This window comes from Netta rufina, assembly GCF_964035555.1.
Source record: "Netta rufina genome assembly, chromosome: 1".
Classification (NCBI taxonomy): domain Eukaryota; kingdom Metazoa; phylum Chordata; class Aves; order Anseriformes; family Anatidae; genus Netta; species Netta rufina.
This window is the reverse complement of record NC_140123.1, coordinates 146,918,602-146,945,819: the sequence shown is the minus strand read 5'-3', so window position 1 is coordinate 146,945,819 and position 27,218 is coordinate 146,918,602. Positions and strand designations below refer to the sequence as shown.

General features: G+C 51.8%; 1 protein-coding gene across 2 annotated transcripts in view; it reads right to left on the bottom strand.

Moving 5' to 3' along the window:
• Positions 1 to 8,773, bottom strand: part of KDM7A (lysine demethylase 7A) — a 61,284-nt gene extending 52,511 nt beyond the window's left edge. For both annotated transcript variants that reach the window (XM_084288950.1, XM_084288951.1), the window contains exon 1: positions 8,635 to 8,773. In XM_084288950.1, coding sequence (XP_084145076.1) covers positions 8,635 to 8,771 — 137 coding nt within the window. In that variant the 5' untranslated portion in view covers positions 8,772 to 8,773. The remainder of the gene's footprint in view (positions 1 to 8,634) is intronic.
• Between the last annotated feature and the right edge of the window lie 18,445 nt (positions 8,774 to 27,218).

The window sequence follows — 27,218 nt, the reverse complement described above, 5'->3', positions numbered from 1 at the left end:
GCCAATCAAGTCAGAGACATGCATTGACAAGTGCTAGAAAAAGAAAACTGTCACAAGGGTACTGCTGTGCCATAAACAAACAGAACTGTAGAGTTAACCCGTATCAGTTCCTTAATATAAGGAAATACATTCTGGAAAACAACCAGTTACATATGAGGCATGCATTTACCTGTGTAAGCAGCAGGTAACTACCCCACATTAACACGTGGGGCAGTGGCACCAGCAGTGGTAGCTTCCTTTCGCCAATATACAAGATTTCAATTTCTCTTACAGTAAGGAGCCTGTTCAGCATCCAGTAACAGAACCAGCCAGCTGGAAGTAAAGAGTTTTTACACTTGTACAAAGTGGAGGGTTTGAGCTTTCTTCTTTAGCCATTAAAGTTATTTCCACATGCAAGTAAGGGCCAGGAAAGCGAACACAGTATGTTTTCATTTTGCAATGCTAGCTGAGACGCCAATTCCAAATGACAAAATTAGAGTTTAACCTTTACTAGTAGGATGTAAAAGCAAAAGGTAATGTTTGCAGAAGTACTTGAGAGTTATTTCTTTGCTTCAAAGAATTCTGCTCTAGACAGATGATAGTCCTAACTCTATTTCATACCTAAATCCTTTGTGGAAGTCCAGTCCATGATGCTTCAAGCACAAGCCGTGTGACCACACAAAGTAGGAGCTGCAGCTCAGGCATTTGGTTTCACTCCGTTAAATAAGGCACTCACTTTTCAGTAAGGATGCCAGCCCCATCACTCAATACCAACAACTAACCAAGCCACTCTTCTTCCTTAGCAAGAATATGAAGAGCAGTCTAAGCTACTTCTCCCAAGTTCCTTACAAGATATTGGAGCAGCACATTGCACCAAAGCGTTAAGAGATTCACAACGATGTCCCCAGAGGAACCAGCAGCTGACACAGGAGAGCTCAGCAGAGGCAGCAAGCTGCTGCTCACTTTCACTGCACATTGATGTATCCTCAGTGCAGACAAACACTGCGCTTGGAACTCAGCTTGAGATTTAACAGACTACATGCATACAACATTTTTAGTAACGTGCTTTTGGTCCTTTCTTAAACAAGCAACAGAGCACAGAGAAACGCCTGGACGTCTCATTTGGGCTTGAGACTGTGGCCTGCCAATACGACACACCATCACGAAATAAAAAGGGAAAGAAAGCTGTCCTCAGAGGCAGACTGGCGACACTTGCCTGGGCACACTGTCACATCACTGTGACCATCCTTCTGGTACTGTTCCTAAACCGCCCAGTACCGCTCACAGATCTGCCCGTGGTAAGTTCTGCAGTGCCCACTGCACCTCTGCTTGCTCCACACTGAGTTTTGTAAGTCAACTGGATGATGTTATCATCTAGCAAAATGACTGGAATATTTTTGTTACTGAAACAAAACTAAAGATCTGTATCACTGGCGAGCCACCAAGTTTTACAAGCAGCTTTGGATAATAAGACACAGCAATTTCTCTGGCTGCTTTTCATTTACACAATTTGGCCTTTGTTTATACGTCCTCATGCACCAGCATCCCAAAAGGAAAATGTCAGTCTATTCAGAAAATACCTGCTGATAACTGGTAAGAATGACAGATCAGATCGATCCTACATCCTGAATACCAAAGACTTCATTTCTCAGAATGTCACCTTTCCTTGCACTCGTCTTCATGATGAGTGCTTTAAGAGCTTTTAAGTGAATACAGCATTAATGTAAATGGAAGAAATATGATTAAATTTATGAAATTAATTTGCCAAGCTACCTGCAATCTCAGCTGATGGTTTCAAATGAAAATAAATATACTTTATACCACAATGTATTAAAAATTTAGAGCAGTCATCCTCACTCCAGTTAGCTTTTAAGATGGAATGATATGGAGGAGGATTTTTTTTGTTGCTTTTTTGAAGCTTTCTTGCTTTTGTAGCAAACATCAGCATTTATGGCTGCCTGAGCAGCAATGAACTCAATATTTTCAAAAAGAAAAGACCAATTTTAAAGTCTACTTTAGTTAATGCTGAAGTAATGGAGAAAACAGTATTAAATATTAATTCCATTCAAAAGCAGAACTGACCCGAGGAGATGTAACTAGCCACATAAATCCACATTACCACCATACAGCAGGCATCTGAAGACTATTCATACTCCACAGACTGTTAGTTCCATGTATTTGTGAGCTAATGTTACAATGCATTAGAAAGGACTGACAGATGAGCAATAGCCTAGCCATTCTAAAAGCTGTGTGTTTCACTAAAATCTCTCCCCTATAAGCAATAGCAATGTTTTTAAAAGAATTCTCATACTTGGGCAATGAAAATACAGGAGTATTTTTCTCTGTTTGAAGCACATACATTGTACCTGTGAAAGTCTTTGCTGATTACTCAGAGTTGTTTTGAGACGACGGTATTTGATTTCAAAATTATGTAGGGCAAGTATAAATATTTATATTAAGAGCATGAGTTCATCTTCATCTTGTGCAAACTGTCATGTAAACAGAGCAGAGACACTGCATCACATGATCTTTCAGAAGATATAGAAAGTGCACACAACACTGAACTGAGCATATGAAATCTGCTAACGAATATGGTAACTGTCCACGAAAAGCTAGAAACCACAAATGAAGAGTGAAAACAAGATTAACTGCCAGTGGGCAAACTCGTGTTAACAGAATGAAACTCCACTGCAAGGCTTAACCCATTTTATTGCCATTTATTGACATTATTGTTGTCTTCGGAGAGCTCAGCATTACAAACAGCCAACAGATCATTTTGTTGTTGGGTTTTTTTGTTTGTTTGTTTTGTTTTTTGTTTGTTTTAAAGGAGTGTATTTCATATCTGCTAGGTGCTATAGTGCAGAGCAGATACAGACATCAGTGCACCAAGCAGTAGCCTCCTACCCAGACTTCTCTTACCCCTGTAGTTTGTGGATATAAAAGTCACAAAACAGAGCCATTGGAAAACATTTTAATTCTTCCGTCAGGTGAAGCAAATATTAGATAAAGCAGAAGGAAAGAAAGATACAGAAGTGCTACGTAAGCACCTGGAAATAACATATTTGTAACCGTAAGTTAACTAGTTATGAATTTGCTATTAGTGAAACTACAGAAAAAAATTGCAGCATCTTCATTGACGTAATGAAGAACGGGTGAAGAGAAAAAAAAAAACAGTATCAGTAAAACTGATAAAGATCAACCACAGCATTACAAGAAACAAAAGGCGCTGTTTAAATCACTAATGCTGAATCTTCATATTTTTTAAAAGTATCATTTAACAGGTACTAGAGCTATCAGCATCCTAACCAGTACTTAGAAGCTCACAAAAATCTTGTCACGTTCTAATTACATAAGCCCAATGATGTACTTGCTCCCTGTCTGTCTTAGAAATGTCGACTGGACAATGCCTTTTTTTTTTTTTCTTGTTCTTCTCATGTTTATTATGCCAGAATGCATATTCTAAATCAGCTACTATGCTTTATTCCAGAACATCAAAAAAATATAATGAAAAAGGCAGATTACAGATCAAAAGGGAAGAAGTGTTAACTTTCAGAAGCATATACACTTCAAACAAAGCCAGTTTTGCAAGAAAACTGTAAAAAGGAAAACCTCATACATATAATGCTAGATGTTATTACATAGTTTCAAAAATTGAAGAAATTTGAATACGTACTACTGTGTAGTGCTTATTATGGTGGAATACATCTACTTTAATATATATTAATAAGTCTTCCCACTTCACAGATGGGAACAGAGAGGGGGGGGAAATGGCGTACTCAAATTAAGACTATAAAAGGATTTGAAACAGACATTCAATTACACAAGTGCTAGTCTGGCATCTTTATTGCTGCTAGTTTCTTCTTGGTTTAACCAAAACTAGTCTGGCATCTTTATTACTACTAGCTTCCTCTCCATTTAGCCCAAACTGTTTCAGCTGTGGCACTGCTAGCACAGACAAAGTCACCTGAAATCACTTAGTTCTTAAGGACACACAGCTCGTTGGGCCGGAGCTCAGGCCTCCACCTTCCCTCGAAGGAAACAAGGCCAAACCAAAGAAAAGCAGGATCAACAAATGTGTTGTTGTCCCCTGAGGTCTGAAACATTTCCCTAACGTGCTCCCAGTTTCCACAGGAAGAATTTAAGACTTCCATATCATAAAAGGCAGAAAGCCAGCTCAACAGCCTCTGGTGCCAGATCAAAGCCCCGGTGACCAGACAGCGATTTGTTGATTCACTTCAGGCCCCTGAACGTACTGCAGCGTGTTTCATAATTAGTTAGTTCTCTGCGAACAGAAGGTCTGCACCAAAAGGCGTCTCTAACAGCCTCTCCTCACACCCTGCGTGTTTCTTTGCAGGGCATCGCCACACTTTGCTCATCCCATGTCCCCTCCAGTTGTGGCCCAAGCGCTTCGCCCTCCCTGCAGGCTGGTGATGAGCGGGGTTTGGGCCGGGCACAGCAGGTTCAAGGCAGACCTGCACCTGCAGACATTGCTCCACAAAGCTGCGTGACCCTAAAGAGGGCCAGAAGGAAGGAAGCCAGGCGCTCCCCTGTCTTTTCCCCCTGCTACCATCTCCTCCAGCACCGCAGCCCCAAGTGGTGCTTCGCAACGCCCCGAGCCCTGCCCTCACCCCGGGGGAGCCTGCTCAGCTCAGTAATCCAGCAAAACCCGGCAGAGGAATGCTTTCTGTGGGTTTCCTCGGTGGAGCTGGCTTACCAAACAATCACACGAGCACTGAACCAGCAAGAGAAACGACACAAGCACGCGGCTAGGAGCAGGCCAGCCTCTCTGAGCAGCAAAGGGTCGGTGAAGCCCATCGTGCACAACCTGGTGTGTAAAGCGCCAAAACAAAGAACCAATTCAGGCTAAGTAGTCACTATAGCATGTACGTTTCCTTCTTTCTCCACAGAGAAAGAAAGCCTGCCTTCAGCATGCAGAGCAGCGCATTAGGATAGGTACAGGGTGCCCTCTTCCCAGCTGCAAGAGGGAACCTTCGTTCTGAGGCTGAGGTCAGATTAAGGCACGATTGGGAAATACTGTATTTCTTCAGAGGCTAAAAGACAGCATGCTGAAGTCTATCAGGAAGTCTAGTATCAGAAAAAACTATGTCCTACATGAACTTTAATGTTATGTTTTGGGCTTTGCAGGTTTATTTTTCCATTTGAAAAAAAATGCAACAAGCCTCAAGGTATCTGCAATTGAAATAACCATCCTCGAAAGCGTATGAATCACTCTACTTTTCAAGTGATGTTACTTAATGTTTTTTTAATAATGACAAAGCTGTAAAAAAAAAAAAAAAAAAAAAAAAAAAAAAAAAAAAAAAGCTCAATGGCAAAGTCCTACGTACCATCAATGAACTGCTCTAGGACAGGGGGAAAAGAGAAGTTCATTCTTTCAAGAAGGCTTCAGAGAGCACAGAACTAATCCTGAGAGCAAGGGCCATTGATTTAAAAATGATTACATATAAATGTAATTAATGGGGGTTTGTGTTGTAACAGAGCTATGTCCATATGTACACTGCACACAGAGGAGGGCAGCATTCCCTCTGCTGCCCTCTCACCTGCCCCAACACACGGCTGCTTTCTGTAAACACGAGGAGTCAAAACAGACACAGCCATTGTGACCGCCAAGTTTCATTTACACAAAACACCGAAGATGCAACTGCACGTAACGCCGAGCAAAGGTGGGCGGGTTCCTTTCTGACCTCTCTCTGCGAGGGAGCAGAGAGGGCACAACAACTTTGTTGATGCAATTCTGAAATATTAGGAAAAGCTACCAGTTGTTGAAGAAAAAAGGGATGCTTCCTTTCTGTTCCCCTGTTGCTCTGGCTTTGAAGAATAAAACATTTCCTTAGTTAAACAAAAACAACTGTTTTTGATGTAAAAAGTGACATGCTAAAGGTCACAAGCATTTTAAAAAGGCAAAGGCTGCTTGGGGAGTGATCCACTGCAGCTGGCACTGCGAGGTGGGACGGAGCCTTACCCTACCTGCCACTGGGGCACGCTGGAAGCCTCGGCGCAGGACGGCTCACAAACAAAACACCACTGGAGCAGCGCCCCAGCAAGCCTCCAGGGGCACGTGCGTGTCTCGATTCTCAGTTTGACAGCCTGGCTTCCCTCCACTCCGTTACGGCCAGCACAGCACCGGTGCAGTGTGACAAAGTAAACAGCCTCGCAAAGCCAGCTCCGCGATAATCTGCTTCGGAAGCATTACGGACACCACTGCGTGGTGCAGACAAAAACTGAATTGTATGCTTAAAGAAACTTCAGCTTGTTCAGGCTGGTCTTAAAGCTAGCCTACAAGAAGTGACATCTACGCAACGCAGTTATAGCTAGTCAAAACACGTGTCACAGACAGGAAAAAAAAACAAAGGACAAAGACTTCAGTGCTGACAACAGGATTTCTGCAAACTCCAGACATGTTCTAATAATTAACTGTAAGTTACACACAGACAGACACACACACACAGCACATATATATTTTTAACCTTACGCATACAATATATCACAATAAAAGACACGAGTGAGAAAAGAAGGCAGGATGTGGTTAACCAATAACTGTGGTACAGCATCAAAAAAAAAAAAAAAAATGAAGGGAGACAGGGGTAGAAGGAGAAGGGTCATGCATTGTATTATTTGAAGACAAAGCCAAGAGCTCAAATAGGTGTGAAGAGCTACTGAAAAGACTGGAGAAAAAGTTGAGCACAAGATGACATAAAGGAGTTTTTTCTGCTGCGTTTTATCTGGGGCATATTCTAGACAAGGCAGAAAGGGGGAGGCAGCTTCATGGGACATGTTCATTAGAAGAAGAAAAACAGGTAAATATGGAAATTGTCTGAAATCTAGCGGGATGCGCCCCTCTAAAAGATGTGACAGTCTGTCACATCAAGTCTCTAGAGTCTTTTTCTCCCTGGCAAACCATCCAAGGAAGTGCTGAAGCCTACAACACAGGCAGACACACGTAATGCTCTTTTGTCAGCAAAAGGTAATTACACAAGATTGTGGCCAGGTGCTAGGCCCACTTACAGAGTCACCATAACCCAGAGCATAGGTTCACAGCCTCAAAGGCACATGGAGACGTTTTGCTTTTACAGAACAACTTGCCAGAAGAAATAAAACACCTATTTGTTTACGCTGATTAATTATTGACAACAGTAGTCCGAAAGGGTCATTGGAAGGCAGACAGCACAAGGAGGACACCCAGAAGAAGGATCCCGTACCATGCAAAGGGTCTGGCACAGCTGTCGGAAACAGACCTGGTGCTGCCTGCTGTGTGTTATCGCCACGGCGCTCTGGCTGCACGGTTTGTAATCCGGTAACACCGCGCTGCACATCATGCCAGCGCACCTTAGCCAAGCACGGCTTTAACAAAGTCACATCAATCCCCAGGCTGGGTAAACAAAGAAAAGAAAGAAACCGAGCGAGCGAGAAACCCCTTCCCCCAAAACTTCAGCCGTTTCGGACTGGGTTATTTTCCTCCACGAGCTACGTAAGAGACCTCAGATCGTGTCAGACAGAGGGAGGGGAGCTCCCAGGGCAGAGCACAGCTGGGAGCAGATACCCGTCTCCCACGATCCCGGCCCTTTGTCACGGGTCTGTGTGGCTCAACCCGGAGCCAGGCAGCCGGGGGGCTGCTGCCAGCTGCCCTTGGCACATGGGGGGCTGCCGGCGAGCAAGCACTGTTCTGACAGAGAGAGCTCAGCACCGGAGATGCTGTGGGTCTCCGGGCAGATGATTGAGACTTTAAAGGGCTGCGGAGCCAGTGGGCTGACATGAGGCTGGGCAAAACAAGCCTTTCCTCCTCGTAACCACTTTGGAGAGCAGCTCGCCCGTACCGCAGCAGTGTTAGCGCACAGGACTGGTGTTTCCATGAAGCTCGCGTGCAAAGCGAGCGATCCCCAGCGCAGCCTCTCAGGCTGACACACGTGCGGAGAGAAAGCTTTGCTAGGACACCCCGCGACCCCACAAGGCCTTCGGGACGCTGCCCCATCCCTTTTCCCACCAGCAGCGACCCCAACTTCTGACAAACTCACGCCAAGCCCCGCGAGGCACAGCGGGCGCTGCAAACAACAGCCCGGGCCAGCACAGCAGCAGCAGCACCACCACCACCACCACCACCACCACCAGCAGCCGCCTCATTAAAAATGTTAATGAGGAGCTGCTTGGGGGCGGCACGGCGACCTTGTTGTGTTTTGTGGCTGTGCTTTCCAGTCGGTGCGGCTCTGTTTCATCGCTCCCCGCACACAAAGGCCCCCCCCCCCCCCCCCCATCACCCCCCCCCCCACCCCCCCAGAGCCGCCCGGTGCCGGCAGGGGGCGGTGCGGGGGGGGGGCAGCGCCACGGGCCCGGGCAGCGCCGCGCCGCGCCCCGCGGGACGGGGGCGGACACGCGGGGCCGGGCGCCCCCCGCTCGCTGCCTTTGTTCCCCGGCGCCCCTTCATCTTCATCACCATCACCATCATCACCTTCCTCCCCCCCCCTCTCCTCCTCCTCCTCCTCCTCCTCCTCCTCCTCCCGCACGTCAAACCCAGCCGAGCCCCGGCCATTGTCCGCCGGCCGGCCGGCAGCGGGGGCACACGGGGACGGCGAGGCAGGGCTGTCCGTCCGTCTGTCTGTCCGTCCCCTCTGTCCCCGCGTCTGTCCGTCCGTCCGTCCCTACCTGCCGTGGAACCAGTCCTTGCAGATGTCGCACTCGATCATGAAGCGGCTCACGTCGTAGGGCTCCCGGCACACGCAGTACACGGGGGTGGCGGTGCTGGTGGCGGTGGCAGCGGCCCCCACCGCCGCTCCGGCCATCTTTAAAGAACTCCCGGACTGGGGCTCCGCCGCCCCGCCCCGCCCCTCCCCTCCCCGCCCTCCTCCTCCTCCTCCTCCTCCTCCTCCTCCTCCTCCTCCTCCTCGCCCCCTCCCCTCGGAGGCGGGCGCCGCACTGCGCCTGCGCGCCTCTCTCTCCCCCCCCGCACCAGAAGAGCGGACGGAACCGAGTGTGTGCTGTGGGGGGGGGGAGCAGCGCGTGCCTCCCCGCGCCCCGCCCTCCGGGGCACGTGCGCGTCCCCCCCTCCCTTCCCTCCCTCCCTCCCTCCCCGGGCCGAGGGGGCGGGGCGGGGTGCCGCGAGGACACGGAGAGAAAGAGCGCGCCGCGCGCCCCGCCCCCCGCCTTACGTAACCGCGGCGGAAGCGGCCGAGCGGCGCCGAAGCTGCCCGAAGGCCCGAGCGGGCAGCCGGGCTGCCGCGCAGGCGCAGTGCCGGCCGCGGGCGTCGAGGCCCCCGCAGTGTCCGTGTGGCGAGGGGCAGGGAAGGGGGGGTCCAACCGCCCCCTGCCGCCAGTGTCACCACTGACCGTGTCCCCAAGCACCACGTCCAGCCTCTCCCCAAACACCCCCAGGGACCGTGACCCCACCGCCTCCCTGGGCAACCCGTCCCAGTGCCTGGCTGCTCTTCCTGAGGAGAAATGTCTCCTCATCGCCAGCCTGAACCTCCCCTATCACAGCTTGAGGCCATTCCCTCTGGTCCTGTCACTGGTTACCTGTGAGCAGAGGCCGCCCCCCAGCCCCCCGCACCTTCCTGTCAGGCAGCTCTACAGAGCCATGAGGTCTCCCCTGAGCCTTCTCCAGACTAAACGCCCCCAGCTCCCTCAGCCGCTCCTCACAGCACTTGTGCTCCAGGCCCTGCACCAGCTCTGCAGCCCTTCTCTGGACACACTCCAGACCCTCGATGTCCTCCTTGTAGCGAGGGGCCCAAAGCTGAGCACAGCACTCAAGGTGCAGCCTCTCCAGAGCCGAGTACAGGGGGACGATCACCTCCCTGCTCCTGACCCCAGCCCGCATGCCGTTGGCCTTCTTGGCCACCTGGGCACACTGCCGGCTCGTGTTCATCAGCCAGCACCCCCAGATCCTTCCCTCTGCACAGCTTTCCAGCCACTCTGCCCCAAGCCTGTAGCGCTGCATGGGGTTGTTGTGGCCAAAGTGCAGGACCCAGCACTCAGCCATGCTGAACCTCACCCCACTGTCCTCTGCCCATCAGCCCAACCTGTCCAGGTCCCTCTGCAGGGCCTTCCTACCCTCCAGCAGATCAACACTTCCCCCCAGCTTGCTGTCTTCTGCAAACTTCCTGAGGGTATAATATGTACCGGGACATTCTCTTACGACAGACATTGTTTTCCTTTATTAATCTGATTCAAAAGCACATCGAGTTATTAATCTAATCCAAAAGGACATTAAGGAAAATACGTATTAGTGGTAGGGCCTGAAAGCTCTTGCAGAAACATTTACAAGTAATAACAACATGACAACAACGGGGAGACAGCTGTTCACGGCAAAGTTGTGCAACAACACATCGGTACTTGTAGCCACGCCACAGTCTGAAAACACACAGCTCCTGGCTCCTTGGTGTGCTGCTTGCTAGGCTGTCACGTGCTGGGTGTTATCTTGGAGCTGCAGTCACCAGCTGCAGTGGTAACTTTATCCAAATTGGCCATAAAAATGCACATGTGTTGTGTTTCAGGAGGTCTCCGCGAACGACAACCCCTCTAATCGCCTCGGTAAAGCACACCGCTGGGTATTCCCGTAAGAGCAGGGGGTGAGGCTGTGTGACCTGTGGGGAGGAGGCCTCGTTTTGCTCAGGGTTGGTCTGGCGTTGCTCGATTTCACGAGGAAGTTTGCAGGTGACACAGAAAAGGTTTGCCCAGTGGAGAGAGTGCAAAGAATGAGGAAGCAGGACGGGCTCAGCCCTCTGCAGGGACTTTCCCTGTACCAGCCTCGAGTACTGCAACAAACCCAGGTCTCTGTGAACAGAAGGAAGTTGCAGCCTCAGCCACGCACAGCAAAGCTTACCGGTTAACGAGCACTTTCTCTACGACCACAAACAACATCCTTTGGCTGTTGTGATTTCCCTCCAAGCAGGGTGTATCGGCGATCCTGGCCGCTGCAGGCTCCCTTTGAGCAGGTGGGGGGTACCTGCCTCATCTGCAGCAGGAACATAGCTTGAGCCAGCTCCATCTTGCTCCCAGTCTGATCTGCTCTCCGTCAGCTGTTCTCTGTCCAAGGTTTCTTTCCAAGCACAAATACACTTGAATGGAGCACAGCAGAAGTTTAGAAAAGGAAAAGACCACACACTCGCTGTAAGAGAATTACAAAACCTCTTTTAATAAGCATTCCTCCCAGAAACCCGGACAGCCTCATGAAATGCAGTTTAGAAACAGAAATGGCAATGCCAACCTTGACTGCGCATAAAGGAGCAGGACCAAAGTGCTTCAGCAGCACATGCTTTGCTCGCCACAGTGCTGGCACCTGAGCAGACCTGAGCAGCCTGCAGCCTGCTCACCATCCCTCAGCAGCTCCAGCAAGCGGTTTCACCCTCCAAAGCAGCCCCCAAACATCTTCCCCCCGTCTTCTCCACCAGAACAGGCCCTGCCGAGCGCAGCCCCTGGCAAACCCAACTTTCTGGGATCAGGCAGTGTGATAGGAAGGGCTGAGAGTCTTGGATTATTGCTGGAAAATGTGAGCACTGCCCAGAGGGGATAAGGGGGAGTACCCCGTTCTTTTACTCTGGGACAGGGCCGCGAAGGCACTCGGCTGACCAAATGGAGCAGCTTCCCACTAGGTGCAGAGGAATGATGGTTGTGCTTGAGCTAACATTTGGGGTGCGTTATTTCTGTGGGTGGGCAGTGCAGGCTGGAGAAAATGTCAAGAATAGGAAGCAGGGCTTAGGACTGAGGAACTAGGATGAGGAACTAGGATGATAGGAAGATGAAACAGTGGCACTGCAGCACATCCTTCTGTACGCTTGTACCAAAGGCTTGTAATTAGCTTACAATCAGTGCTCGGGTATAGTTCACAGCTGTATGGGCTGTTACTGAGTCAAGATTGTAGCAGGGTTTGGGTCGTTACTGCAGCCAAAGGGATGGCCCACAAGCAACCAAGACCTGGAAGGAGCAGAAAAAGAAGTCAGATGTTAACAGGCATTTTTTCAGAGTAACAAGAAAATAATCAGTTAAGTTGTTGGGAAAACACAAGGGTAAGAGGTAGTTTCCCCATCCTCGGACATTTTTTCAGTATATTTTTGTACATTTTGCAAGAGCACTCCTGTTTTATTTATTTACTTATTATTTATTTCCACATCAAGGGGCTTCAGGCTGCCAAAAAGCAAAGCTCTGGAATAAAAAGTGTTCCAGTTCTCCGCATGGAACTGCCCAGAGTCTACCCAGAATTGGCAGGACGATCTTTGCTTCTGCAGAGAAAATACTGAGTCATGTCGTCAGCCCACACACGTCTAACAAAAATAAAAGCAGCCCAGCGATTCAAGATTCACCCCCTCACCACGCAAAGAAAGCACAAGTCATTCAGTCATGCCTCGTGCGTCGGAGACCTTTAGAAAACACCCGGCGCAGGGAACATTCGCCCCCGCGGCGCCCACGCGCGGCCTCAAACCGTCGGCAGCGTTTTCAACCCATTCACCACCCGGTCGCGGCGACGCTGAGTTTAGCATCCCCGGAGGAAGTTGCAAAGACTTTAAAGGTTTCTGTTGAAACGAAACACCGCTGCTGACGGTAAACACGCCGCAGAGCTTATGCGAGGGGCGCTGAAACGGTGCGACACGTTGTGTGCCGCACGAGTCCAAGCAGGCAGGAAAGTGTCCCGTGCTTCCCTGCATAAGAGAAGCGGCAAACTTCAGGCTTGGTTTGCACAAGAAGTTTATGGGCTCTTTTCCTGCAGGAGGTAATCCTGAGCAGGGACACGGCCTCCCCCTGCACTGGGCTCCCAGGGGTGGCACGCAGCAGACTGGGAGGCATTTGCACACACATCAAGATTTGGGGAATTACCCAGGAAATCCTCCCCCTCCTTCCCCTTCCCACATCTGACATTGTAGCCTAGTGAGAAAAAGCAAGTTCCTGCTGTTCATCCGGCTGCTGAAAAGCTCCCTTCCCACTTTGGTGGTAAAAGCTGGTGGGAGCATTAGCGGCTGAGCTGGGAGCAGCCCCGCACGGTGCCGGCGCAGGCACGTCACCGCACAGAGGCTGCGGGGTTGCACGAGCGCTGTGGCGCCGGCGGCGACTCTGGAGACGTGTCAGGGGCCCAAAGGCCACAGCTGATTTGTGTTTGCTTTCACACAGCGTGATCGTAATCGGCGCAAAAAGCACCCAGTTGCGGTTTATGCGGGGAGCGCTGGAAGCCCGGACAAGTTTACAGAGCGGCTGGGGCAGAGCAGCCGTCTGGAGATAAGGGGTGGGGGAGCACCGAGTGGGGAAAGAAAGGCAAAACCTCCTCAATCTGATTGCTCAGCATTTCCTTTAGTGCTCAGGAAGGCTACTCCAAGAGGCAACTTTACCAAAACACTATCATCACCTAACTCCCAATACCAGAAGGGAGGGGAGAGAGCTGCAATGGGCCTGAGGATGGGCTCATCCTGGAGGTGCTGGGTGCATCCCGAGGGCCTGGCCCGGTGTGCGGGTGGCTGTGCCCATCCCTGTGCCACCAGCCTGCACCAGCGCCGTGGCAGGAGCAGCAGGAGGGTAAATACACCTCGATGGCTCTCGATTTGTTTGCCTTGTAGCTCGGGTACTTTTACTGGAAACTCAGAGGTGCAGCGTGACGAGCAGGGAGTGCTGTTGCTGGAGAAAATCCTTCATTTCAGCCCTCCGCTGTTTGCTCACGGGGAGTAAATACTCCTTATCTGCTCTCGGTTCACCTCCATTCCTTGAAAGCTAAGATAAAAAAAAAGGAAAACAATCACACGAGGACCTTTGTTTTGGAGAGCCATTTAGGTGTGTTCTCAGACGGCTGGTGCAGGATGGGACGAGCTGCACGTTAAGGATGTAAGGGAAAGCAGCCAGAGGAGCTCAGCTGTCGCTCTCCACGTGCAGCCATAAAGCCGGCCCCAGAGGCCACGTCCCCTCATGCAGCCCCTGCTGCTGCCGCAGACCCCAGGGGCACTCTCTGCCCAGACCCAGCAGCTCCCCGAGGAGCCCGGCCCCTCCGGTGCTGGGGGACGGGGAAGAGGGAGCCAGACGAGCGCGCAAACAATCCCGTTTGCACGGCAGAGCGTGCGACCGAGCTCTTTGTCACCGCTCCAGCCTGTGTGTTTTCCTTCCCCGGTGTTATCGCACACCCCCTTTCCGTACACGCCTTATCAAACCCCCCTCTCCGAACCAGCCTTGTCAGGACAGGGGCTGATTTCTGCCAGGCTAGTATCTGCCTGCCAGCTGCCTGTTTGTTTGGTTCAAAAATTACAGCCAGTCGTAAAATCGAAGTGCAGAACCTGCAGCTGCTGGTTAAAATCAAGCCCAGAGCTGCCAGAGCAGCACCGCGGCGCTCAGGACCGGGCAGACCAGGGCTCTACCCGGCCAAATTCACAGCCCCAGCGCCCGAGGAGCCTCGTGCATCGAGCACCTGCCCCGCACGCCGCTCACCTGCCCGTCTCCAGCTGGAGACAAAGGACACGGAGGAGCGGGGCGAGCGCCCGCCCGGGGAAGGAGGCTGGAACAAAGCTGCCCGGACCGACAGGGCCAGGAGGCTCCCCCGTGCCTATTGTTTGGCCTCTTTTGTGCTCCCGAGCCGCGCAGATCCCAAACTGCGCCAACAACGGGGATGGTGGGAGCCGGATGGAAAGGGCTTTGTTAGGGGAAGCCCCTCGGTCCCCAGCTCCTGCTGTGCCCAAGGGACCCCAGCGCTGCCCCCCTGAGCGCCCCACGGCTCTCAGCGCCCCTGCCCTCCTGCAGGTCTGGGGACGGGCAGCGGGGTTTGGGCACAGGCACACTGAAGGGTCCCTGCAGGGGACGGGGCGGCGAGGAGGCAGGTGCATGCAGCAAGCAGAGGCCACCTCTCGGCTTTGTTCTGGGACAAGCAGCTTCTGGCGCTTTCTGGTACTAAGGCTGCACGTTAAAGAGGAAGGCTCGATCCGAAGTGCAGCTTCTCGTCCTGCTTGTCATTCTATCGGGTATATTTAAAAGAAATTATAAAGTTATTTTTCGCCTCGTTCAGATACAAAGCTACAGAAACAACTGTAAAATCCCTATTTAAAAAAATACAAAATTAAAAAAAAAAAAAACAACGAAGGACTAAAAACCACGATGCCTAAACAGCATCGCCTCCTTCCTTCAGGTTTTGCAGCTGGCCGAGAAGCTTCAGCAGACCTCAGCGCTGAGCTCAGGGGCCAGGAGGCTCCTGCTCACGTCCGAGCTGCAAACAGCAGCTCCGGGGCCCAGGGGCTGAGTTTGTGGGGTGGGCACAGGCGGGCTGGGGCGTAACAAGGAGCCACCTGTGGGCAAGCCGGGGTCTCTGTGGAGGCTGACACAGTTCCTGGAGGGCTCTGGGGTCAGCAGGTAACTCATTAACGCCGGCGCTCATGCGAGCAAAGGTCAGCACGTGGTGGTTGCTCTTCTGGAACAGCCGACCTGCAAAGTTCACCTGCGGGCTTTCTAGGAAGAAGAGAGACATGCAAAGAGAGCAGCCCCTACCCACTGCCCCGAGCGCCCCGCTGTGCACCCGAGCCCCCAAACGCTGCCTTTGCCCACCTCCCTGTGCAAATACAATCCAGGGAAGGGAACTGAGCTCTGCTTCCACAGCCACTTACCAGAAGAAACGGAGCGTTTGGGCCATTACGGTAATTTGTTTTCCCTGCAGAGATGTACTGACAAAGGCCGTGCTGCTCAGCCACGCTGCGGTAGGGAGTGAGAAGGGCTTTACCGCAAAGGGGAACTCAGTCACTGGGAACCAGGCAGAGAGGATGCTGTGAAACAGATCAGGAAGCGCTAATGAAAAGGTGGCGGCAGCCAGAGGCTTTGAAAGTTTTGATTTCTCCAAGAGAAGGAACCACAGAGAATGTTCTAACCAAAGAAGAAACAGCCTCCGAGCTCTCTCTCCTGGAAGGGAGGGCTTTGAAGGGCTGGAGAGGAGGGAATGCTCTTTTGGCCGGATTAATTTAGAAGGTGAAGGTGATTTTCCCCCAGGGGAGTTCAACTGGCCTCTTGCCTTTGCTCGTCTGTGGCTAATGAAGAGTGCCTGAAGCCCTCCTGCCTGCGGGAGGAGGGCAGGGGCAGCTCCTGGCCAGGACCACCCCAGCACCGGGGAATTGTCCAAGTGGTGGCTTCAGTGGAGGAACTAAATGCTCCTGGTTCCTTCTCCAGCCAGGCTGCTTCAGCTTCGCGTTTGTTTTTGCTAACACCTTCTTATTTTAACTCGTAAAGCCCTCGCTGGAGTGCGGTGCCCTGCCCCCTGGTTACAGTTACTGTGGCTCTGCTGAGGTCTCCTGCAAGCCTTCCAGATAGAGCCAGCCTGAACGCGGCAGCTCCAGGAGTGATAAAAACCCTTTAAAACGTGACACGAGACAGAGCATGCGCTCAGCAAATGGGGGAACTGAGAACCACCCCAAGGAACTCGGCCTCCCAAAGTGCAGGGAGGGGAGTGCAAAGCTCCTTACCTGGAAGGAATTGCAGCAGGCAGCAGTGCAGGCTTGGGACAGGCTGGCCCAGCAGCTGCCCAGCTGAACAGGACCTGGGGGTCACAGCGGTGCCAAACCTATGAGTTAGCAGTGTGCTTTCCTTGCAAACCACACAAACCGCACGGCAGGCAACTTTAGGGGCAGCGTGGCCAACGGGAGGTGATAATTCAGCACCGGTGAGGCTGCAGCTGGAGCAGAGCTGCACGCTGGGCAGTTCCCACGTCTCTCCAAGCAGCCCTACCTCACCACTATTCAGGTGTACGTCTCAGAAAGCAAGGCTCTCTCTTTTTTTAATAAAAAGCAACTTGACACAGGGGGTGAAGTTCTGAGCAGCCACCTTACCCCCAGCAGCTGCTGCCCAAGCTGGGCCTGGCCGAGCTGCTGGTGCTGAAGCATGCAAGACCCGAGGGGAACATCCTCAGCCTGATGGTTTGGGGAGCTGCACGCAGCCCATAACCCCGCTGGTCTGACTGCTGCTGGTGGATTTTTACCTTCCCTGCTTCTCACCAGCACCCAGCACAGGACAAGCCCTTGGAGGCCACCAAAGTGCCTCCAGGTGACCTCCCGGCTTGGTGCAATGACAGCCAATTTACTAAACCTAATCCCCACGTGCTCTGTGGGGTTTCTTGCCATGTTGCTGTCCTTCTACAGCCTGAGCAGGAGCAACTCGCAGCAGACCCCAGCCTCCGTCCGCAGCCCCGCGTTGTGATTTCAAGCATTATATTTCTTTACGAGCAAATTATCGCCGAGGCTTCAGTGCACTGTTGGCCTTTTAAAAACCTAAGTGTTTAGTATTTTTATTTCTCTCTGCTTTGCGGTTTATGGCTCCCGTAAATCTGGGATGAGCTGTGGCAGAGGGAGAGAGCTGATCTGACCCACGGGAATGAGAAAATGGGCAGGAGAAGGGGCACGGACCGAGTGCTCATCCAGGGGGTCTCTGCTCCCTACCCCAAGCCCTCCCAAGGGGCAGGCTGCTCACCAGGATTGATGTTAACGTCACGATGATGCTTTCTTCTGTGGTGCTGAGCAGGAAGCTTATTTCTTCTGTGCCGCACATCTACAGGAAAGCAAGAATCTCACTTCTCTCTCCCTCGCAGGACTGTGAGCAGCAGCACATTCACCACAGCCACAACCTGTTCCGTTGTTACAGGAATTACAGCTACGGCAGGGGACGGGGACACAAGCACAGCACCAGCTTGCTTCCCTGTAAACAAACCCGTGCAGTTCAAGCCATTAAATCTGATCCAACATACTGCTGATCTAGAGGCCTTACCTTGTAGCAAGCAGAGGATGCTGTCACAAACAGAAGACCTCGGGAGCTTTGTGCTGGACACCCATGTCTGGCACTTCCAGTGAGCTCCCCAGGACACTTAGGGGTGCACCAAGGTGCTACAAAGGATCCCAGCAAGCAGCTCAGCAGGAAAACCACCTCCCTACATCTCTGTGCTTCCAGATTCTATTAAAGAAAAAAAAATCTCTCCTGCAATCAGCCTGCTCAGGGGCATGGGACCCACAGCCCTTCCTTCCCACTGCCCTTGCCCACCTCTCTCGGCTCCTTGAGCTCCAGATCCTCCAGGGCAGATCCTTTCTACACGAGCACATGCACGCTTCACACCTGGCTGGGCAGGCCACTGCCTTCACAGAGACCTTTAGGCACAAAAGACAGATTATATATAATGTTCCTAGGGTGTATGCTGGACTGGGGCTTACACAGCTATTCACCAACAGTTTTATTGCTAGCTGCACTGCTCTATTCATCACTAAAATAAATAGATAGATAGATAGATAGATAGATAGATAGATAGATAGATAGATAGATAAATGGTCTTCCCCTACCATGGTACCCAAGACACACAGGTAGTTCATTTTATACATATTTTTATCCATGTTTAAGAGCACACGAGAGTCCCAACCCATGCCATAACCTGCAGGCAGGACTGTAGGGCGGATAAAGGAGAAGGTGAATTGAACACTGTCCTGGTTTCAGTTAGAACAGAATTAATTTTCTTCCTAGTAGCTGGTGGAATGCTCTGTTTTGGCTTAGGATGAGAAGAGTGCTGATAACACCCCGATGGTTTAATTGTTGCAGAGCAGTGCTTCCACCAAGCCAAGGACACCTCAGCCTTTCGCTCTGTCCTGCCAACGGGCAGGCTGGGGGTGCAGTAAGAGCTGGGAGGGGACAGACCCAGGACAGGTGACCCGAACTAGCCAAAGGGGTATTCCATACCATCTGACGTCACGCTAAACCATATTATAGGGGTGGCTTACCGGGGGGAGGGGGCCGGACTGCTCGGGGTTAAGCTGGGCATCGGTCAGCGGGTGGTGAGCAATTGCATTGTGCATCACTTGTTTGTACATATTATTATTATTAGTACTATTATCATCATTGTATTACTATTATTATTATTATTATTTTCCTGTCTTATTAAACTGTCTTTATCTCAACTCACGGGCTTCACTTTCCATTTCTCTCCCCCGTCCAGAGAGGGAGGGGGGAGGGTGAGCGAACGGCTGCGTGGTGTTTAGCTGCCAGCCGGGTTAAACCACAACAAACACAAAAACCCCACTGAAACTCATGGAGCTTCACACACACTCTGGGATCACCCAGCAAATTGGGTTTTACCCCGGGACACATCAAGACTCAGAGACAGAGGTAAACATCAGCAGCACTCACTCTGCCCTCGTCCAGGAACTACAGACAGCTTGTGTTTGGACAGGACAGACAGACACAAGTCATAAACTGCTTTCAGTGCTGAAGACTGCACCTCCTTTCGGAGCAGAGGTTCCCTCCAGCCCTGCCTTCTCCTCGCAGCGGCACAGGCGGGCACCTCACCCCTCTCCCAGCCACGAGCAGAGGTGAGGACAGGCCAGGGCCTTGAAGGGCAATTAGAGCTGCAGGAGAGCAGGGAGCAGGATGTCACTGCCAGAGCTGGAATTTGGCCTGGGCGCCATGGAGATGAAAGGCAGCAGATGGTGAAGGTGTACACGGGAAGCACGCGCACAGCACCTGACTGTAGACTTAAGGCCAATTTAATACGACAAAAGAGAAAACTTGACGAGGAAGCTGGAGATCTACAAAATGAATAGGTGAAGCATGAAAAGGGGAGCCTCTCCCATCCGCAACAACAACAACAACAAAAAAGCAAGCAGCACAGCGTACAATACCTACAGAGCCCTGAATAAACTGGAGTTGGAACAGATGGAGGCAGAAACAAACCGCGGCGCCGACGAGCTGGCCAACAAGTGAAAGGACCAACTCGGGAAGGAGCTGCCCACAATGCGGGCAGAGGACAATAGCCCCCGCCCCTTGCCACCCCTTTTCAGAGGTGCTCAATATGCTTCGTACAGCTTAATTTAGGGCTCGCAGTCTGCAGCACTCTTGGATGCAAGATCCTAACAAACGGCCGGGAAAGCATATTCTGCTGAATAATAAAGCAGTGGCTCTAATTAAAAGATGCTGGGCACAACGTGCCGCAGACAGAAGCCTCCCGACGTCGCCTCGGAGGCGCGGGAGCAACCTTTATCTCTGGGCAGGGCTGGCCCCGCGGCGTGAGAGCGGCTGGGCACACAAACCTTCCCTTTGCATTTTATCTGATGGCCTGGGCTCTGCCTCAGCCGGGTCAGAGGCGAGAAGACGAGCCCTGAGACAAGCTGCCGGGCTGTGGAGCGGGAGAGGTTAGCACGGAGTGATTAGGCACGGCGAGAGAAATTCCTGGCTACGAGGGTGCTTGAAATGCTAGCCACCAAGGAGGGAGGCGAGAGTCCCGGGGTGCCAGACGCTGGCTCTGCCACCCCGCTGCTCCAGGAAAGGCAGCACGGGGCCCCAGGAGCAGAGGGCAGCAGCCCCAGGCTGTCAGGACACAGGTTCTGCAGGCGCAGGGCCGCCCCGCCGCCCTATCAGTGGTGTAAATCCCAAAGGTAAACAAGTCCAGCGCTGCAGACAACATTTATCACCCGCCTGAAGGCAGGGCGGCGGGGGGCTAAGCCCCCTGAGAGGCACCCCCAGCCTGGACGGGACAAGCTTTTCATGGCATGCGATCCCGCCTTGAAGCCCAGACCTCGCTGACTTCAAAGCAGGAGGCTTTCTGCTTGGCCCCTGGGAGCCTGCTTGGCTCCTCCAAGCACCAAGGGGACGGCAGCCCCGGGTGCACGTAAAACAACGCTGTCTGGGGGGCGGCGAGCACAGGCACAGGCCATAAAACACCTCCCCTGTTTTTATCCCCACCTGGTTCCCTCTCTGTGGCTTTAGGCAAGTCACGTTGCTTTTTCCTCCTCCCTCCGTTCTGTCTAGCCCTGCCGAGATCGGTATTTTACCTACCCCAGGAGGGGGTTGCAGAGGATTAGTTAATGTTTGCCCAGAGTTTTAATGGGTAAAATATTCTGTGTTAATTCTAGAGCAGTATCTGCAGCCCCCCTGCCTCCAAGAGAGGGGCTTGCTCAAGACTGAGCCTTGCTACTTCACACAATCCAAATCAGAATCAGTTAGATAGAAAAAAAAAAACTTAAGACCATCATGTCCAGCCTGGCATCAAGATAAACCTAACACTACAAAGTCCACCATCAAACCATGTCCCTTAGTGCCACGTCCATCTCTTAAATACCTCCAGGCATGGGGACTCCACTACTTCTTAGCAGCCCATTCCAGTGTTTGACCACCCCCTTCTGTGAGGAAATTCTTCCTAACTTCCACCTAAACCTCCTCTGTTGCGGCTTGAGACTGTTCCCTCACATCCTGTCACTTCTCACCTGAGAAAAGAGACCGACACCTCCTTGCTGCAGCCTCCTCTCAGGTAGTTGGAGAGAGCGATGTGGCCTCCCCTCAGGCCTTTCATCTTCTCCAGACTAAACAGCCCTCGATCCCTCAGCTGCCCCTCACAACCCATTTTCTAGTCCCCTTCACCAGCTTCGTTGCTGTTCTCTGCACATGCCCAAGCAACCCAATACCCTTCTTGTGGTGAGGGGCCCAAAGCCGAAGGCAATACCTGAGGCGTATCCTCCACGCCAAGCACAGAGGGACAGTCACCTCCCTCGTCCTGCTGGCCACGCTACAGCTGATGCAGGCCAGGACACCACTGCCCTTCCCGGCCACCTGAGCACACTGCTGGCTCGTGTTCAGGTGGCTGTTGGCCAACACCCCCAGGTCCTTGTGGCAGGGCAGCTTTCTAACAACCCTTTTATATACAACCCTAAGCCCGTACTGCTGCTTGGGGTTGTTACAGGGGCAGCACCTGGCACTTGGCCTTGTTGAAGGCCATACAGTTGGATGTGGCCCATTGACCCGTCCCATCCAGACCCCTCCTACCCTCAGGCAGATCAATGCATCCACCCCACCTCAGTGTCATCTCCAAATTACTGAGGGTGCACTCCATCCCCTCATTAAGATGTCAATAAAAAATATTGTAACTGTCCCAAGACCAAGCCCCCAGGAGCGCCACTTGTGACCAGCTCGTGACTCTCACAAGGACTGCATCACCTGCAGCCACTTTCTCTGGGAGAAGGCTGAGGGAAACAGCCTCAAACACTTTGCAGATGTCCAAGCGAACAACTGTTTTGTGCCTGCAGGCTCCTAACCCCCCTGACTTCAGCCTGCTGCAAGCACCAGCCCCGCAGCAGGTCCCCGTGCAAGCCCCAGCCAGGGGCAGTCACAAGCCCGCCAGCATGGGGGCAGCTCTGGGGCTCAGCTCTCCCCCTCCGAGCACCCGGGAGGGTTTTGGGCAGCCCCTCAGCCCCCCACATGCACAGCACTGGCCTCTCCCCCGTCCTGCGGGGCGGCAGATAAAGGCCGGGATGCTGCAGAGGCTGCTGAGCAAAACCAGGAGCGCGGAGCGAAACGTGACTCACTCCTACCACGCCGCAGCCCGAGCCACTTCGTTTGCGAGCCTGAGTCGCTTTCTGCTGCTTCCATACTGGCTTCTTTCAAGGGTGAGTAAGCAGAGAGCGGCAGACATGACTCGTGTTATTCACGGAGCACTGAAGCCGTCCCATTTCTCCATAAGCAGCCGGGTGACTGTATCTTCCGCCTCGAGTGGGACATTTCTAAGAACTCGGCACTGACGCAGAGGCGGCCAGACCAATATGCTCAGCGTATTCCACCGACAGTGCCTCGCGTTGATTCATTAATTGCCTGCGCTCCGCCACGCATTGTTTTTACCCAGTCGTTTCATTTCAGTATTCTTGGCAACTGCAGGAAGGCCCATTCATGGGCAGAGCTCCAGGACAATGAGGCTGCTTCGAGCTGGAACTGAAACCCTGCCTGTAAAATTAGCAGCGCACGAGTTAAAGTGGGTTTTGTGGTGAACATCCTTGAAGAGTAAACAACAGTAGTTACAGACGGGGGGAATATGGAAAGACTGCTCAAACTGAAACAGCGTGAGCATTTCATGCACTCGTTCACATTATATATAAACTCATACATATGCAAAAAGGTAAACAAACACACAGCTATGAGGCAAGAAAGTGAAACTTCCTTCAGTACTGAATTGTCATTTCTGAATTACTCAAACCGGCTCGTTATGTAGGTATTTTTATGTTTAAAAACACAGCACTTGCACACATTTTGAGAGAGAATTGTGTGTTTTTTCCTATCCCAGGTTAGACTGCTGCATCTTTTTCTCCCGCTGCTCCAGAATTGCGTGTTTCTCATTTGTATTTCTGCATTTAGTCACTGTTAATTTGAACAACAACATCAAGACGATGACTCTTTGCATAGCTTATAGCAGCGCAGTTTGAAATAGTGCAGTATTTTTAGCAACAAAACCTGCATCAACTTAGGCACAAATGTGAACTTTCTGCCAACTGGAGGCATAATACCCACTTCCCCAGGAGGACGTGACACCACAAACACCAAAGTCTAAGCAAAAGCACTTGATTGTAATTGTAGTGTTATTTACATTGACCAGTTCAAATTCTGCTTTTTCTTCCAGTGCCAAAAGTTTAGGGCTCCAGATAAATCACTCTTCCCTCTTGAAAGAGGTTTATTGCGTTTATTACTCGTTTCAGAGTCCAAGGGCCCAGGCTGAGATCAAAGGCCAGAGGCAGGGCGCAGCGATGCCCCACATGAAAACGCTGCAGCGCGCAGTGGGCGAGATCTCCGCCGGGGACAGGAACACCCAGATTCAGTTCCCAGCAGCGCTCAGCCTCCTTGAGTAACCTCAGATGTGTCATTTGGGCTCCTATGACTCAGTTCCTCATTCATACAATGGAAATGACACAACTTCTTTATTTCGTAGGAGTCCTGTGCAGATAAATATCTTTGAGTTTGGTATCGGAATCCGCTCAAAAATCGTAGCAAAAGCAAAGATCAGCTATGATCTGAAGAAATGATGCGAGCAAAGGCTGGGAAGGAACAAAACATACCCAGCAACTGAGAGGAGCTCTCTGAAATGCGCTGATTTCTTGTTATCATCACCTCAGAGTACCTCCTGAGTGAGCGACGTGGTTCCCTTTACAAGGTGGAAAATTCCAGTGACTGAACTATTTCCCGCAAGAAATTGAGCTCGCTTTGTAAATGCGGTTTCCATTCTCTCCGTACCAGACTTGACAGGGCTTGATCATGAACTGTGGCACCAGAGAAGCGCAGCACTGACTTGGCCAGATGGCCGGGTCGGGATCCTGCTTCCCAGCATCACTTTGCGCCCCTTCAAAGGCTCGGCGGTGCTGCCGCCTCCTGGTTATGGCCACATGGCTCCCGCGGCCCTGCCTTGCCAGCAGCCTGTGGGGCCTCTGGCACCACCGCAGCCGCCCTCTCTTGTGGAGGCAGGGAACCACACCTGGGTGCTCCCACACTGGCACCCGAACCTGTGGGTCGTGCCAGGCTTTCAGGCAGACGTCACGCTTTGGTGCGTCAGGCTCCTCCTGCATGACCCGGATTCTTCCACCTGTGCCTAACGTCGATGCAGGGGCAGGTCCCGGCCCTGTTTCTCTGGCACGGTGAGATACGCGGCGCCTGACACCCCCAGCACGTCTTACCTGGGCCAACTCGCCTCGCTGCTTTGTGCTTTGCATCGCCGCTCCGTGAGACAGACACAGTAACTACCACGGAGGGATGTGTGTGCTGTGGTGAGATTCTAAGACAAAAGGCCTCACAGCCCCGTCCGCAACACAAACATTTTGTTCTATGGAGCTGACCACAGCCCCCTTGACCTCAGCACATTTGGGGGGGTGAGCAAGGGAAGGTAACGACTCTCCTCTTTTTTCACTGAAGACAAAGCTGCAGAAGGCAGATTCCCATGGCAACAAAGGCAAAGAAGTGTCCCAAGATGTGATTTGCTGTCACCATACCCACCTTGCCGCAGATAAGGACAAGCGATAGCTCTGAAAGGAACTGTTTCCATGGGACCCTTCGCAGGGAGCGCACACGATGACAACCCGACAGTCTGCCTCCGTCTTCAGCGGCGAGCAGGCTCGGCTGGCAGGCAGCAGAGCTGTTCCTTGTAGCACAGGCTGCCCCTCGAAGCATGCCTAACCCTGAACAAGCCACGCTGCTGCTCGCTAATCCACTTACCCAGGCAATTACACCGGGACAGCAGCCTGCAGAGCAAGTCGTCAGCTAAACATAGGCTGTTTTTATTTTTTTTATTTTATTTCTTTTTAATCCATGGAGTGCTACCTTAAGCTATATCGAAAGCTCCTTACAGAGCACGCATTTATGCTTTGGCAGTGCGTGCTATGTAAGTGCATTTCCTTCCGACACTTTCATTTATCATACTTCTCCCCTCCCGGCCCTGCCCCTCCAGTTCCCTAGGGGAAGTTAGTGAATTTATGCAGGAACAAAGTCACCTTGAGCTTTAATCCACACCCTAGCAGAAGGAATAGTCTGTCAGCAGTCACATCCACCCACTCTGCAACTGCATAACAATGCTCACTTTGTTAGCGCAGAAAACATTGGCTCCTTTTCTGGGTGTTGAGACAAGCTCCCACAAAGGCAGAAGCAAAGAAAACGGGCTGGGGAAAGAAGAGGGAGGAATCTGGCCCTGCGATTTCAAGAATGAATGGGTAACCTGAGGTGAAACTGTGGAAGCAGGGAGAAAAGAGCAAGCCTGGCAAATCAAGTCCTTGTTTTATGATAACTCCCCTCAAACAAATCCCCGCCTCCCTTCCTGGGTAAAGGATGGAGGCACCTGAGAAAACGTGATCGGTGAAGTCGCAGCAGGCAGGCAAATATCCTCGTCCAGCTGACAGCAACACAGAGCCAAAGCAAGTGGCACAACCCAGCAGAAGCAGACGTATGAAGGGACCTGGATGTCCTCATTTGGGAGCCAAGGCCAGATTCCCTCAGAACCAGGTGGCATCCAGCTGCTGGCGCAGAGGCTCCACGTTCCCCCCAGTGCCCTGCTCATTCCCTCGGGGATGCCAGCCCTGATGCTACCTGAGCACACAGAGACAAGATCCTGCTTTTAAATGGGACCCAGGAGCTCCAGGAGCCCCCAGCAGCATCACAGATGCACACGGAAACCATAATAAGCAGCTAAAAGCCCTCCCCAGCCAGCAGAAACCCCTCCCAGCCCTGCACACACACTCACCTGATGCTTTGGAGGTGTGCACTGACACAGACATGGCTCCTGCTGGCACAAGGCTGGCACAAGCCCGTGATGGTGCACTTGGGCAGCAGGAGCCAGCCGCGGCTGTCTGCTGCTCTCTGCTCTGCTTGTGGTGAGCAGTCCCGGGATGAAGCTGCAAGGAACGACACGTTAATAACCTCAGGAGGATGCAACAGTTGGAGCAGAGGGCAAGGAGGCTGAAGGGGAAGAGGTGAGTGGAGCCAGCTCTGCCAAAACTGCCTCTGATGCTCCCGCCCTTCCAAGTACATAGCAGGGAGAGCTATTACCCCACTGGTTTGTCAGCTTTGGCATTCACTGCAGGTAAGTGCAGCTTCAGTCAGCCCAGTGTTACTTTTCTCTGCCAGGTACTCTAGGGAAGACGGGGGAGTTTTTAGAAACTAGTCCCACCTGACAAACTGGGGAAAAAAGTGAGGCTTTAGGTCTCCAGGTGTAAGATTTCTCTGGGTTTGTGCTGGAATCCAAGAGCTCAGAGAAATCAAGCCAACCCAAATTCCCAGTACTTTGCTCCCTACGTTATAAGGAAAGAAGATTTAAATAGCACAACTGAGTAATCTTATCCTCCTCTGCTGTCATTTCGCTCGTACACTCTGGATTATGTTGTTACTGATGTGATCTGCAAGGACGAGAGGCACCAGTGTATGGATTTCCTGTCCTTGACAGATGAATGAGAACACCAACATCCCGGGAACAGACTTCTCCAGTTCACCTGCAGGTCCATCATCTGCCATCTGCTGATTTAAAAGGATTCAGGAACGAGACAGGTTGTCTCTGAACAGCTTTAATTGGGCTTCTGCAACCTCAGACAGAAATCTTCCTCCTCCTTACAGTGATCTTAAAGCTAACAAAAAGGTCTCAAGCCTGCTACCTGCTCTCATCCTCCAAGACATTTTGATTTCCCCATTGAATTTGTTTTCATAGGCACCTCCACCCTGTTGCACAGGTGGTCAAAGGGGCATTCCAGGAGAACCTCCCGGGACCCAGCCACGAACAAACCTAGATAATTACCTAGATAATACCAGCACAGGAGAGCCAAAGGAAACATTTACGGCAGTTGTCCAAATTCTTCTTTGCATCACTATAAATATTGATCTAAGCACATCTCCTTTAGGAAAGGCATTAATAGAACCAAGATGCCTTTCACAGGCATGCACTTAACACGCCCCGATCCCACAAAACAGTTTAAGAGCTTGTACTCGCAGCTTTCGGAGAATTGCAGGCTGCTCACTAAAAGCACGAGATAAGGCTT